Source organism: Aegilops tauschii, chromosome 7, assembly GCF_002575655.3.
Source record: "Aegilops tauschii subsp. strangulata cultivar AL8/78 chromosome 7, Aet v6.0, whole genome shotgun sequence".
Lineage (NCBI taxonomy): Eukaryota > Viridiplantae > Streptophyta > Magnoliopsida > Poales > Poaceae > Aegilops > Aegilops tauschii.
Genome location: NC_053041.3, coordinates 48,321,606 through 48,335,784, shown reverse-complemented (window position 1 = coordinate 48,335,784; position 14,179 = coordinate 48,321,606). Strand labels below are relative to the sequence as shown.

Sequence of the window (14,179 nt, the reverse complement as noted above, 5' to 3'; positions counted from 1 at the left end):
ACGAAAATGCCGAAGGAGAGGAAGGCGATCCTGTCTGTAGTCGGAGGAGAGGCTTGGTTGTAGCCGAACTGGAACTCCTACGACCCGCTGAGCCGCACCGCGACCCGGCCCGACCCGGACGGACGCTCCGGCCCGACTCCGACCCAGCCAGACACCTCGGCCCCGAACCCCCGACGCGTCTCGCTTCCTCTTCCTTCCTTCCTTTCTTTCTTGAGCCCAAAGAAGACAGCAGTCACAGCACGCACAAACAACCCACCGTCGCCGCTCCAAATCTCGCTCGCTCGCTCGCCGCGGAAGCCGCTCTCGCCGGTCTCCGCCGCCATGGACGCCGCCTCCTCGCTCATGGGCGGCCCCTCCTCCGCCGACGCGCCCACCGACGGCGAGCACCGCATGGGCACCACCATCGTCGGGGTCTGCTACGCCGGCGGCGTCGTCCTCGCCGCCGACTCCAGGACCAGCACCGGTACGCCCCCTCCCCCCTCCGACCTCTTGATTCGCTTTGGTTCCCCCCTGGATGGATTAGCGGTTAGGTTTGTGTCGGAGATGGCGCGTCGCAGGCCTGATTCAGCTCGTAGATCGCGGGGGGAAACCGAGGGATGCAGCTGCTGCTGTCGCCATGTTTTATGTGACGCCTCTCCTGATTCAGTATTTTTTCACCTGGTATAATCTAGCTGCGGGATCAGGGGAAATCGTCCGTGTTTGCAGTTGACAGGAGTAATCTAATTATTAATTATTAGGGGGAAGATGCGCCCTTTAGCTTTAGCTTTGGGAGTACCACCAGGTGTGGTTCAGCAAATCAGAGCTCCAACTACTGTTATGTTACATATATGCGAAACTCCAAATTTCATGGACAAACCTTGTTTTCTTGCCATAGAATTAGTAGATGCAAACGAGTCTGGGGTTTACCAGAATTAGAGAGTCAAGGACAAACACAAGCCCTTCATTGCTAGCTTTGTAGATTCTTTTCAATAATTTGCTGTACTCTTCCCCCCCTCCACCCTCCCCCCATGGGCTAGTCTACATGTAATTTACTCTGTGTACAGTCCTCCTTTTATTTAATTGAAATGACGCAGTGAGAGACTCTCTCACTGTTTACCTTAAAAAAAAAAGAATACTAGTAGTTATCATTGGAGCAGTGAGAATTAGACGCAAACAAATCGACTGCTTAGCATGTTCTTACCGAGCTACTAGACAACATGCCTGACGATGTTTTGTGTGACGCCTCTCCTAATTCAGTACTTTTTCCCTGGTATAATCTAGTTGCGAGATCAGGGGAAATCGTGATTAATGTTATGTTGGAGGAAAGATGTGCCTCTTGGGTTTAGGAGTTCGACCCCATGTCTGGTTCAGCAAATGAGACCTCCAACTCCAAGTGCTGTTGCGTATATGGGGAATACCAAGTTCCATGGACAAGCCTGGCTTTGCTTCCATAGAATTGGATGCAAACGAACCAGGGGTTTGCTAGGATAGTTGTTACTGGGGCCGTGAGAGCTAGAGTATGTGCGTGCCTCCTTTTGTTTGAGGGGTTCTGTGCCGTGTTTTCTTTCTCCATTTGGAACCTTGTATCACTGTGAATTGCTGAGCATGTTCTTGTTGAGCTACTGGACAGCATGCCTCCCTTACTGGTGCAAAGTCTAAATGCTTATGCTTGAATTGAATGAAAGCTAGCATTGATCTGTTGTGCTCTCTGGATTTATTTCCTTAACGTAATATGTGTTGTTCCCTGGTCTTAATCCGCAGGAATGTATGTGGCAAACCGTGCTTCGGACAAGATTAGTCAGCTCACTGATAATGTCTATGTCTGCCGTTCTGGATCTGTAAGTGTTCCTATTTATGTTCAAGATTGGTCACATTCCCATGTTGTTATCACGTGTTATTGTGACATTAAGTTGTTTGAGCAACCGATGTAAACTCATAAGTTAATCTTACATTCATTTCTTAATTATTCTCTAATTCAATGAGTAGGGTATGTTTAATTGCTGGTGTTGACAATAAACAAAACAAACAAAAGCTATCAAGACAAGATTTTGTATTTAGCTTTTCCGTGCCATTTTGTAGTTGCCTTATCATTGCTATTCTTCTTGGAGAGTCGACCTCTTCAGTTATAACACTGTCATAAGTTTTCATTGGCTGCTTTAATTTTTCATAGTCACATATCCCATTTTTCTGTTCATAAGATCTATGTCTCACATGTAGCATGCCTCTCATTATCTTGCAGGCTGCTGATACACAAGTTATTTCAGATTATGTGCGCTATTTTCTCCACCAACACACGTAAGTACTCTGTGCAAAACACAGTTTTTTGCTTCTAAATCAGAGTAGGATGGCACTGTATAAATTAAATAGAACTTAAATTTCAATTGTCAATATGATTGCAGTCAGTTGAGTGTTTGATTTGCAAGTTAGCTGATGTTAAATCTGTCCTCCTTGTACAGAATTCAGCTTGGGCAACCAGCTACCGTGAAAGTCGCATCCAACTTGGTTAGGTTGCTGGCCTATCAGAACAAGGTATGTCTTTTGTAGCCATCACAAGAATGCTCACCTTCTTGATACACAGCATGTCCTTTCTGATATTTGTTATCATTGCCAGAGCATGTTACAAGCTGGAATGATAGTTGGTGGATGGGATAAGTATGAGGGAGGCCAAATTTACTCAGTCCCTCTTGGTGGAACGATTCTGAGGCAACCATTCGCAATTGGAGGTAAGGTCCCCCAACAGAACTGTAGAAGTGCATCATTCCTTGCCTATAAATTGACATCCTTGAGTAGAGTACTCTTTTGCAACAAACCTTGTGCACTCTGTTAATCACACTTATCCTGGTTGACTGCAACCTGGCTCTGCTGAGTGCTGAGAAACACTGAGCACACAATTGTGCTAATCCAGCTTTAGTGTAAGGCTGTACGCTATACCAGGTGCTGGTTCTTATACTTCTATGTTATCCCTGACCTTTTTCAGGATCTGGTTCCAGCTATCTGTATGGATTGATGGATCATGAATGGAAAGAGGGGATGACCCAGGAAGAAGCTGAGGTATGTCATTTAGTTTCTTCTGAAGAACTAGAGAGTATTCGGTGATCTTTTCTGCTAAAAAACGGATTATGGGACATAGCTTGTTTAATGCGTAGGCACAGTCCAGTCTAAAGCTATGTTCATTTCTCATTCTGTGTCTATCATCCTTATTTTATTGTAGTTGGGATTTGAAATGGTGCTCTTATATTTCCTTAAAGTGGAATAAAGCTTTCTGATGTCTCTTCTGTCAGTTTGGTGCATACTTAGCATTGAAAAAGTACTTTGTAATATTGATTGTATATTAGTCGTGAATCGTTGGGCGGAAACATCCAGCGTCTCCTAACATGTTCTTCTCATCCTTGTCTTAACAGAAGTTTGTGGTGAAGGTGGTTTCCCTTGCTATTGCACGTGATGGTGCTAGTGGAGGGGTTGTTCGCACCGTTACTGTAAGTGCTCTTTTCATACAAATTCCATGCTTGGTTTCTTTTGGTTCAGAAATACATAGAAACTTGAACTTGCTGATTTGAATGGACTTTATTTCTACAACATAAAGATGATACAACCTGGCATGGTGTCTCTTGTGATTGCTTTAGAAACCAAACCAGTCATCATAACTCAAAAGGAAAACCAATATTTGACTTGGTCTCGTGTGATGTGTTTCTTAAAAAGAGACCGGTAAAAATCTTGAAACCAAATATCTGCTGACACTATAATTTGGGATAGGCTGACACCAAAACTGTGCCTAGATGTTTCTTATGTCCCGTCTTTTTTTGTTGAAAAATCTTGTCTGTTTTGCTTGGCCGTACTGATTTGAGAGTATTGGTCAGATAAATGAGGAGGGCGTGAAGAGGAGCTTCCATCCTGGCGACAAGCTGCCACTGTGGCATGAGGAGATGGAGCCCCAGAACTCGCTCCTCGACATTCTCGCGGCCGGGAGCTCTGATGCCATGGTCCAGTGAATCTGTTCTGGATTTGAGCTTAATGTTGTTAAGAGATTGTGCCGAATTGTTCCACATCAGCTTATTTTCCCCTTGTTATTACGAATGAATAGTACATGTTCCTTGTTTGATGGATCCGTGTCCTCCTGTGCAACACAACTCTCTCGGAGTAGTGCGTCGATTGCTAAATTTTTTAGAAAAGAAAACACCCGTGGAACCTGATGCAACGTGCAAGGATCAATGCTGAGATGTGAAGTCTGATTCAAACAGAATGATTGAAATGCCGCTGGTTTGATCGCGATAAATAGAGATGGCAGTTATTTTGCTGGACTCATTTTGGGCTTGCGCATTAATCACTAAAAATGGCAGTTATTTTGATGGAACACAACTTATTCAGCGACCTTCATATGCTGCCATCATCCGAGCGAGCAATTTTTAGTAGGAGGCTGCTCGCGGTTGCATCCTTCAGGCGTGGAGATTTCAGTTCTTGGACTGGTCTACGCTTCCAGCCAAATCCGTGAATAATCTGTCAACCCCCACCGCATTTATCCTACTCCGCATAGGGATCCTGATGAAAGTCAACGTGCAAAAATTGGCTCACGTACTCACTCTGTCCGTTGAAGAGTGTACATTTGACTTTAAAATTTGTCCATAAAAGAGTGCAGTTCTATCTTTTCAATGCACTTTAAAGTAGAAAAAATGTTTCTCTCTCATCACACGGTAATCAAGACCAATAATATTTTACACATGGTATTCTTAATTTCTACATGCACTTATTAGCTCATTGAGGGTTGGGCAATTAAAGAGAGAGAGATGATAGCTTGCACCTTTCCAATGCATTTTTTATCCACTCCATAATTTGTTCTAAAATTTCTATATGTATACTTTTCACCGGACAGAGTATGTGTAAGGGTGTGCCTGCAAAAAACGATGGAATGCAGTTTAACGGCAGGGACCCAATTTCAATCTAGATTTTGGTTCAAGGGTGTTTTGTGAAATTGTTTTCCGGGATCCAGCGCACATGCCATACTGTAAAAGCGTCTAAAAACGTTTTACGAGGAGCTATACATCGATTTTGCAATACTCGATTATAAGGGATCTGCTAGATGCTCTAAAACACCCACACTACTCCACCACGTGCACCCAAGCTCTCTCGAGTCCCACGGTCTTCCCTACCCTAGCTGTCGCCACGAGCCAGGCGACTAGAGAGGAGATCCTCTTCCACCGATCTCCACCGGTGAGGATGCTGGCCCTCTCTCCCTCCGGCTGCTGCTTCGGTGGCAGGAGGGAGGGGGGACCCCGTTTCTTCGCTCTACAATTAGGGTTTGGATTTGTAGGTCGTGGTGCACCGTCAGGGGGGTGGGAGCGGCGCTCGGACGAATAATCTGCCTCAACTCCACTCCCACATCGGCGGTGCCCTTCATGGTGGCGTCTCGGAGTTGATGGCATCGTGTGTTTACCGATCCTTTAGATCAACGACGTTAGGGGTCATGGATGGTGTCGACAAGGCGGCGGCGGCGACTCCATCAAGTGTGTCTCTTCTTTTGCTCTGTCCCCATTGCTAAGGCGTTGTCTCCGACGTCATGGTGGAGCTGAAGGAAATATGCCCTAGAGGCAATAATAAAGTTATTATTTATTTCCTTATATCATGATAAATGTTTATTATTCATGCTAGAATTGTATTAACCGGAAACATGATACATGTGTGAATACATAGACAAACAGAGTGTCACTAGTATGCCTCTACTTGACTAGCTCGTTAATCAAAGATGGTTATGTTTCCTAACCATGGACAAAGAGTTGTTATTTGATTAACGGGATCACATCATTAGGAGAATGATGTGATTGACTTGACCCATTCCGTTAGCTTAGCACTCGATCGTTTAGTATGTTGCTACTGCTTTCTTCATGACTTATACATGTTCCTATGACTATGAGATTATGCAACTCCCGTTTACCGGAGGAACACTTTGTGTGCTACCAAACGTCACAACGTAACTGGGTGATTATAAAGGTGCTCTACAGGTGCTTCCAAATGTACTTGTTGGGTTGGCGCATTTCGAGATTAGGATTTGTCACTCCGATTGCCGGAGAGGTATCTCTGGGCCCACTCAGTAATGCACATCACTATAAGCCTTGCAAGCATTGTAACTAATGAGTTAGTTGCGGGATGATGTATTACGGAACGAGTAAAGAGACTTGCCGGTAACGAGATTGAACTAGGTATTGAGATACCGACGATCGAATCTCGGGCAAGTAACATACCGATGACAAAGGGAACAACGTATGTTGTTATGCGGTTTGACCGATAAAGATCTTCGTAGAATATGTGGGAGCCAATATGAGCATCCAGGTTCCGCTATTGGTTATTGACCGGAGACATGTCTCGGTCATGTCTACATTGTTCTCGAACCCGTAGGGTCCGCACGCTTAAAGTTCGATGACGGTTATATTATGAGTTTATGTATTTTGATGTACCGAAGGTAGTTCGGAGTCCCATATGAGATCGGGGACATGACGAGGAGTCTCAAAATGGTCGAGACGTAAAGATCGATATACTGAACGACTATATTCGGACATCGGAAAGGTTCCGAGTGGTTCGGGTATTTTTCGGAGTACCGGGGAGTTACGGGAATACGGGGGAAGAAGTATATGGGCCTTATTGGGCTTTAGGGGAGAGGGAGAGGCAGGCCGCGCGCCCCCCATTGACTAGTCCGAATTGGACTAGGGGGAGGGGCCGCGCCCCCTCCTTCCTTCTCTTCCCTCTTCCCTTTCCTTGACTCCTACTCCTACTACTTGGAAGGGGGGAATCCTACTCCCGGTGGGAGTAGGACTCCTCCTAGGGCGCGCCATAGAGAGGGCCGGCCGTCCCCCTCCTCCACTCCTTTATATACGGGGAGGGGGGCACCCCTTGGAGACACAACAATTGATCTCTTGATCTCTTAGCCGTGTGCGGTGCCCCCCCCACCATAATCCACCTCGATTATTTCATAGCGGTGCTTATGCGAAGCCCTGCGTCGGTAGAACATCATCATCGTCACCACGCCGTCGTGCTGACGGAACTCTCCCTCAAAGCTCGGCTGGATCGGAGTTCGAGGGACGTCATCGAGTTGAACGTGTGCAGAACTCGGAGGTGCCGTGCGTTCGGTACTTGATCGGTCGGATCGTGAAGACGTACGACTACATCAACCGCGTTGTGCTAACGCTTCCGCTTTCAGTCTACGAGGGTACGTGGACACACTCCCCCCTCTCGTTACTATGCATCACCATGATCTTGCGTGTGCGTAGGAATTTTTCTGAAATTACTACGTTCCCCAACAGTGGCATCCGAGCCTGGTTTTATGCGTTGATGTTATATGCACGAGTATAACACAAGTGAGTTGTGGGCGATATAAGTCATACTGCTTACCAGCATGTCACACTTTGGTTCGGCGGTATTGTTGGATGAAGCGGCCCGGACCGACATTACGCGTACGCTTACGCGAGACTGGTTCTACCGACGTGCTTTGCACACAGGTGGCTGGCGGGTGTCAGTTTCTCCAACTTTAGTTGAACCGAGAGTGGCTACGCCCGGTCCTTGAGAAGGTTAAAACAACACTAACTTGACGAACTATCATTGTGGTTTTGATGCGTAGGTAAGAACGGTTCTTGCTCAGCCCGTAGCAGCCACGTAAAACTTGCAACAATAAAGTAGAGGACGTCTAACTTGTTTTTGCAGGGCATGTTGTGATGTGCTATGGTCAAGACGTGATGAGATATAAGTTGTTGTATGAGATGATCATGTTTTGTTGAAGTTATTGGCAACTGGCAAAAGCCTTATGGTTGTCTCTTTATTGCATAAGATGCAAGCGCCAAATAATTGCTTTACTTTATCGCTATGCGATAGCAATAGTTGCAAGAGCAATAGTTGGCGAGACGACCATGTGACGACACATTGATATAGATCAAGATGATGGAGATCATGGTGTCATGCCGATGACGATGGAGATCATGACGATGCTTTGGAGATGGAGATCAAAGGCACAAGATGATGATGGCCATATCATGTCACATATTATGATTGCATGTGATGTTTATCTTTTATACATCATATTTTGCTTAGTTCGGCGGTAGCTTTATAAGATGATCTCTCACTAAATTTCAAGGTATAAGTGTTCTCCCTGAGTATGCACCGTTGCGAAAGTTCTTCGTGCTGAGACACCACGTGATGATCGGGTGTGATAGGCTCTACGTTCAAATACAACGGGTGCAAAACAGTTGCACACGCGGAATACTCAGGTTAAGCTTGACGAGCCTAGCATATAAAAGATATGGCCTCGGAACACGGATACTGAAAGGTCGAGCGTGAATCATATAGTAGATATGATCAACATAGTGATGTTCACCGTTGAAACTACTCCATCTCACGTGATGATCGGACATGGTTTAGTTCATTTGGATCACGTGATCACTTAGAGGATTAGAGGGATGTCTATCTAAGTGGGAGTTCTTAAGTAATATGATTAATTGAACTTTAATTTATCATGAACTTAGTCCTGGTAGTATTAGCATATCTATGTTGTAGATCAATAGCTCGCGATGTTGCTCCCCGTTTAAATTTTTATATGTTCCTAGAGAAAACTAAGTTGAAAGATATTAGTAGCAATGATGCGGATTGGATCCGTGATCTGAGGTTTATCCTCATTGCTGCACAGAAGAATTATGTCCTTGATGCACCGCTAGGTGACAGACCTATTGAAGGAGCAGACGCAGACGTCATGAACGTTTGGCTAGCTCAATATGATGACTACTTGATAGTTTAGTGCACCATGCTTAACGGCTTAGAATCGGGACTTCAAAGATGTTTTGAACATCATGGACCATATGAGATGTTCCAGGAGTTGAAGTTAATATTTCAAGCAAATACCCGAGTTGAGAGATATGAAGTCTCCACCAAGTTCTATAGCTAAAAGATGGAGGAGAATAGCTCAAGCAGTGAGCATGTGCTCAGATTGTCTGGGTACTACAATCGCTTGAATCAAGTGGGAGTTAATCTTCCAGATAAGATAGTGATTGACAAAATTCTCTAGTCACCATCACCAAGTTAGTAGAACTTCGTGATGAACTATAGTATGCAAGGGATAACGTAAACGATTCCCGAGCTTTTCATGATGATGAAATCAGAAATCAAGAAAGAGCATCAAGTGTTGATGATTAACAAGACCACTAGTTTCAAGAAAAGGGCAAAGGGAAAGAAAGGGAACTTCATGTAGAACGGCAAGCAAGTTGCTGCTCAAGTGAACAAGCCCGAGTCTGGACCTAAGCCTGAGACTAAGTGCTTCTACTGCAAAGGGACTGGTCACTGGAAGCGGAACTGCCCCAAATAATTGGCGGATAAGAAGGATGGCAAAGTGAACAAAAGTATATTTGATATACATGTTATTGATGTGTACTTTACTAGTGTTTATAGCAACCCCTCAGTATTTGATACTGGTTTAGTTGCTAAGAGTAGTAACTTAAAACAGGAGTTGCAAAATGAACAGAGACTAGTTAAGGATGAAGTGACGATGTGTGTTGGAAGTAGTTCCAAGATTGATGTGATCATCATCGCACAATCCATATAACTTTCGGGATTAGTGTTGAACCTAAATAAGTGTTATTTGGTGTTTGCGTTGAGCATGAATATGATTGGATCATGTTTATTGCAAAACGGTTATTCATGTAAGTTGGAGAATAATTGTTGTTCTGTTTTCATGAATAAAACCTTCTATGGTCATACACCCAATGAAAATGGTTTGTTGGATCTCGGTCGTGGTGATACACATTTTCATAATATTGAAGCCAAAAGATGCAAAGTTAATAATGATAGTGCAACTTATTTGTGGCACTGCCGTTTAGGTCATATTGGTGTAAAGCGCATGAAGAAACTCCATGCTGATGGACTTTTGGAATCACTTGATTATGAATCACTTGATGCTTGCGAACCATGCCTCATGGGCAAGATGACTAAGACTCCGTTCTCCGGAACAATGGAACGAGCAACTGACTTATTAGAAATAATACATACTGATGTATGCAGTCCGATGAGTGTTAAGGCTCACGGCAAGTACCGTTATTTTCTGACCTTCACAGATGATTTGAGCAGATATGGGTATATCGACTTGATGAAACACAAGTCTGAAATATTTGAAAAGTTCAAAGAATTTCAGAGTGAAGTGGAGAATCATTGTAACAAGAAAAAAAAAGTTTCTACGATATGATCGCAGAGGTAAAATATTTGAGTTACGAGTTTGGCCTTCAGTTAACACAATGTGAAATAGTTTCACTACTCACGCCACCTGGAACACCACAGTGTAATGGTGTGTCCGAACGTCATAACTGTACTTTATTAGATATGGTGCGATCTATGATGTCTCTTACCGATCTACCACTATCGTTTTGGGGTTATGCATTAGAGACAGCTGCATTCACGTTAAATAGGGCACCATCTAAATCCGTTGAGACGACACCGTATGAACTATGGTTTGGCAAGAAACCTAAGCTGTTGTTTCTTAAAGTTTGAGGTTGCAATGCTTATGTGAAAAAGTTTCAACCTGATAAGCTCAAACCCAAATCGGAGAAGTGCGTCTTCATAGGATACCCAAAAGAAAATGTTGGGTACACCTTCTATCACAGATCCTAAGGCAAGATATTCGTTGTTGAGAATGGATCCTTTCTAGAGAAGGAGTTTCTCTCGAAAGAAGTGAGTGGGAGGAAAGTAGAACTTGATGAGGTAACTGTACCTGCTCCCTTATTGGAAAGTAGTTCATCACAGAAACCGGTTCCTGTGACACCTACACCAATTAGTGAGGAAGCTAATGATGATGATCATGAAACTTCAGATCAAGTTACTACCGAACCTCGTAGGTCAACTAGAGTAAGATCCGCACCAGAGTGGTACGGTGATCCTGTTCTGGAGGTCATGTTACTTGACCATGACGACCTACGAACTATGAAGAAGCGATGGTGAGCCCAGATTCTGCAAAATGGCTTGAGGCGATGAAATCTGAGATGAGATCCATGTATGAGAACAAAGTATGGACTTTGATTGACTTGCCCAATGATCGGCGAGCCATTGAGATTAAATGGATCTTCAAGAGGAAGACGGACGCTGATAGTAGTGTTACTATCTACAAAGCTAGAATTGTCGCAAAAGGTTTTCGACAAGTTTAAGGTGTTGACTACGATGAGAGTTTCTCACTCATATCGATGCTTAAGTCTGTCCGAATCATGTTAGCAAATTGCCACATTTTATGAAATCTGGCAAATGGATGTCGAAACTACATTCCTTAATGGATTTCTTAAAGAAGAGTTGTATATGATGCAACCAAAAGGTTTTGTCAATCCTAAAGGTGCTAAAAAAAATGCAAGCTCCAGCGATCCATCTATGGACTGGTGCAAGCATCTCGGAGTTGGAATATACGCTTTGATAAGTTGATCAACGCATATAGTTTTATACAGACTTGCGGTGAAGCCTGTATTTACAAGAAAGTGAGTGGGAGCACTACAACATTTCTGATAAGTATATGTGAATGACATATATTGTCGATCGGAAATAATGTAGAATTATTCTGCAAAGCATAAAGGAGTATTTGAAAGGAGTTTTTCAAAGAAAGACCTCGGTGAAGCTGCTTACATATTGAGCATCAAGATCTATAGAGATAGATCAAGACGCTTGATAAGTTTTTCAATGGGTACATACCTTGACAAGATTTTGAAGTAGTTCAAAATAGAACTGTTAAAGAAAGAGTTCTTGCCTATGTTACAAGGTGTGAAATTGAGTCAGACTCAAAGCCCGACCACGGCAGAAGATAGAAAGAGAATGAAAGTCATTCCCTATGCCTTGGCCATAGGTTCTATAAAGTATGCCATGCTGTGTACCAGATCTATTGTATACCTTACACTGATTTTGGCAAGGGAGTACAATAGTGATCTAGGAGTAGATCACTGGACAGCGGTCAAAATTATCCTTAGTGGAATAAGGATATGTTTCTCGATTATGGAGGTGACAAAAAAGGTTCGTCGTAAAGGGTTACGTCGATGCAAATTTTGACACTGATCCAGATGACTCTAAGTCTCAATTTGGATACATATTGAAAGTGGGAGCAATTACCTAGAGTAGCTCCGTGCAGAGCATTGTTGACATAGAAATTTGCAAAATACATATGGATCTGAATGTGGCAGACCCGTTGACTAAACTTCTCTCACAAGCAAAACATGATCACACCTTAGTACTCTTTGGGTATTAATCACATAGCGATGTGAACTAGATTATTGACTCTAGTAAACCCTTTGGGTGTTGGTCACATGACGATGTGAACTATGGGTGTTAATCACATGGTGATGTGAACTATTGGTATTAAATCACATGGTGATGTGAACTAGATTATTGACTCTAGTGCAAGTGGGAGACTGAAGAAAATATGCCCTAGAGGCAATAATAAAGTTATCATTTATTTCCTTATATCATGATAAATGTTTATTATTCATGCTAGAATTGTATTAACCAGAAACATGATACATGTGTGAATACATAGACAAACAGAGTGTCATTAGTATGCCTCTACTTGACTAGCTCGTTAATCAAAGATGGTTATGTTTCCTAACCATGGACAAAGAGTTGTTATTTGATTAACGGGATCACATCATTAGGAGAATGATGTGATTGACTTGACCCATTCCGTTAGCTTAGCACTCGACCATTTAGTATGTTGCTACTGCTTTCTTCATGACTTATACATGTTCCTATGACTATGAGATTATGCAACTCCCGTTTACCGGAGGAACACTTTGTGTGCTACCAAACGTCACAACGTAACTGGGTGATTATAAAGGTGCTCTACAGGTGCTTCCAAAGGTACTTGTTGGGTTGGCGTATTTCGAGATTAGGATTTGTCACTCCGATTGCCGGAGAGGTATCTCTGGGCCCACTCAGTAATGCACATCACTATAAGCCTTGCAAGTATTGTAACTAATGAGTTAGTTGCGGGATGATGTATTACGGAACGAGTAAAGAGACTTGCCGGTAACGAGATTGAAATAGGTATTGAGATACCGACGATCGAATCTTGGACAAGTAACATACCGATGACAAAGGGACCAACGTATGTTGTTATGCGGTTTGACCGATAAAGATCTTCGTAGAATATGTGGGAGCCAATATGAGCATCCAGGTTCCGCTATTGGTTATTGACCGGAGACGTGTCTCGGTCATGTCTACATTGTTCTCGAACCCGTAGGGTCCGCACGCTTAAAGTTCGATGACGGTTATATTATGAGTTTATGTGTTTTGATGTACCGAAGGTAGTTTGGAGTCCCGGATGAGATCGGGGACTTGACGAGGAGTCTCGAAATGGTCGAGACGTAAATATCGATATATTGGACGACTATATTCGGACATCGGAAAGGTTCTGAGTGGTTCGAGTATTTTTTGGAGTACCGGGGAGTTACGGGTGTTGGAAATATGCCCTAGAGGCAATAATAAAATGGTTATTATTGTATTTCCTTGTTCATGATAATTGTCTATTGTTCATACTATAATTGTATTAAATGGAAACCGTAATACATGTGTGAATACATAGACCACAACATGTCTCTAGTAAGCCTCTAGTTGACTAGCTCGTTGATCAATAGATGGTTATGGTTTCCTGACCATGGACATTGGATGTCACTGATAACGGGATCACATCATTAGGAGAATGATGTGATGGACAAGACCCAATCCTAAGCATAGCACAAGATCGTGTAGTTCGTTTGCTAGAGCTTTTCTAATGTCAAGTATCATTTCCTTAGACCATGAGATTGTGCAACTCCCGGATACCGTAGGAATGCTTTGGGTGTACCAAACGTCACAACGTAACTGGGTGGCTATAAAGGTGCACTACAGGTATCTCCGAAAGTGTCTGTTGGGTTGGCACGAATCGAGACTGGGATTTGTCACTCCGTATGACGGAGAGGTATCTCTGGGCCCACTCGGTAATGCATCATCATAATGAGCTCAATGTGACCAAGTGTTTGGTCACGGGATCATGCATTACGGTACGAGTAAAGTGACTTGCCGGTAACGAGATTGAACAAGGTATTGGAATACCGACGATCGAATCTCGGGCAAGTAACGTACCGATTGACAAAGGGAATTGTATACGGGATTGATTGAATCCTCGACATCGTGGTTCATCCGATGAGATCATCGTGGAACATGTGGGAGCCAACAT

At 43.4% G+C, this 14,179-nt stretch overlaps 1 protein-coding gene across 1 annotated transcript; it reads left to right on the top strand.

The window, feature by feature from the left end:
* The first annotated feature begins 42 nt into the window (after positions 1-42).
* On the top strand, positions 43-4,153 carry LOC109786855 (proteasome subunit beta type-6). Its single transcript, XM_020345420.4, has 8 exons — positions 43-463; positions 1,741-1,817; positions 2,219-2,274; positions 2,436-2,508; positions 2,591-2,702; positions 2,957-3,030; positions 3,381-3,455; positions 3,837-4,153. The coding sequence occupies exons 1-8, from the start codon at positions 322-324 to the stop codon at positions 3,966-3,968; spliced, it is 741 nt and encodes a 246-aa protein (XP_020201009.1). The 5' UTR covers positions 43-321; the 3' UTR covers positions 3,969-4,153.
* Positions 4,154-14,179: the final 10,026 nt, after the last annotated feature.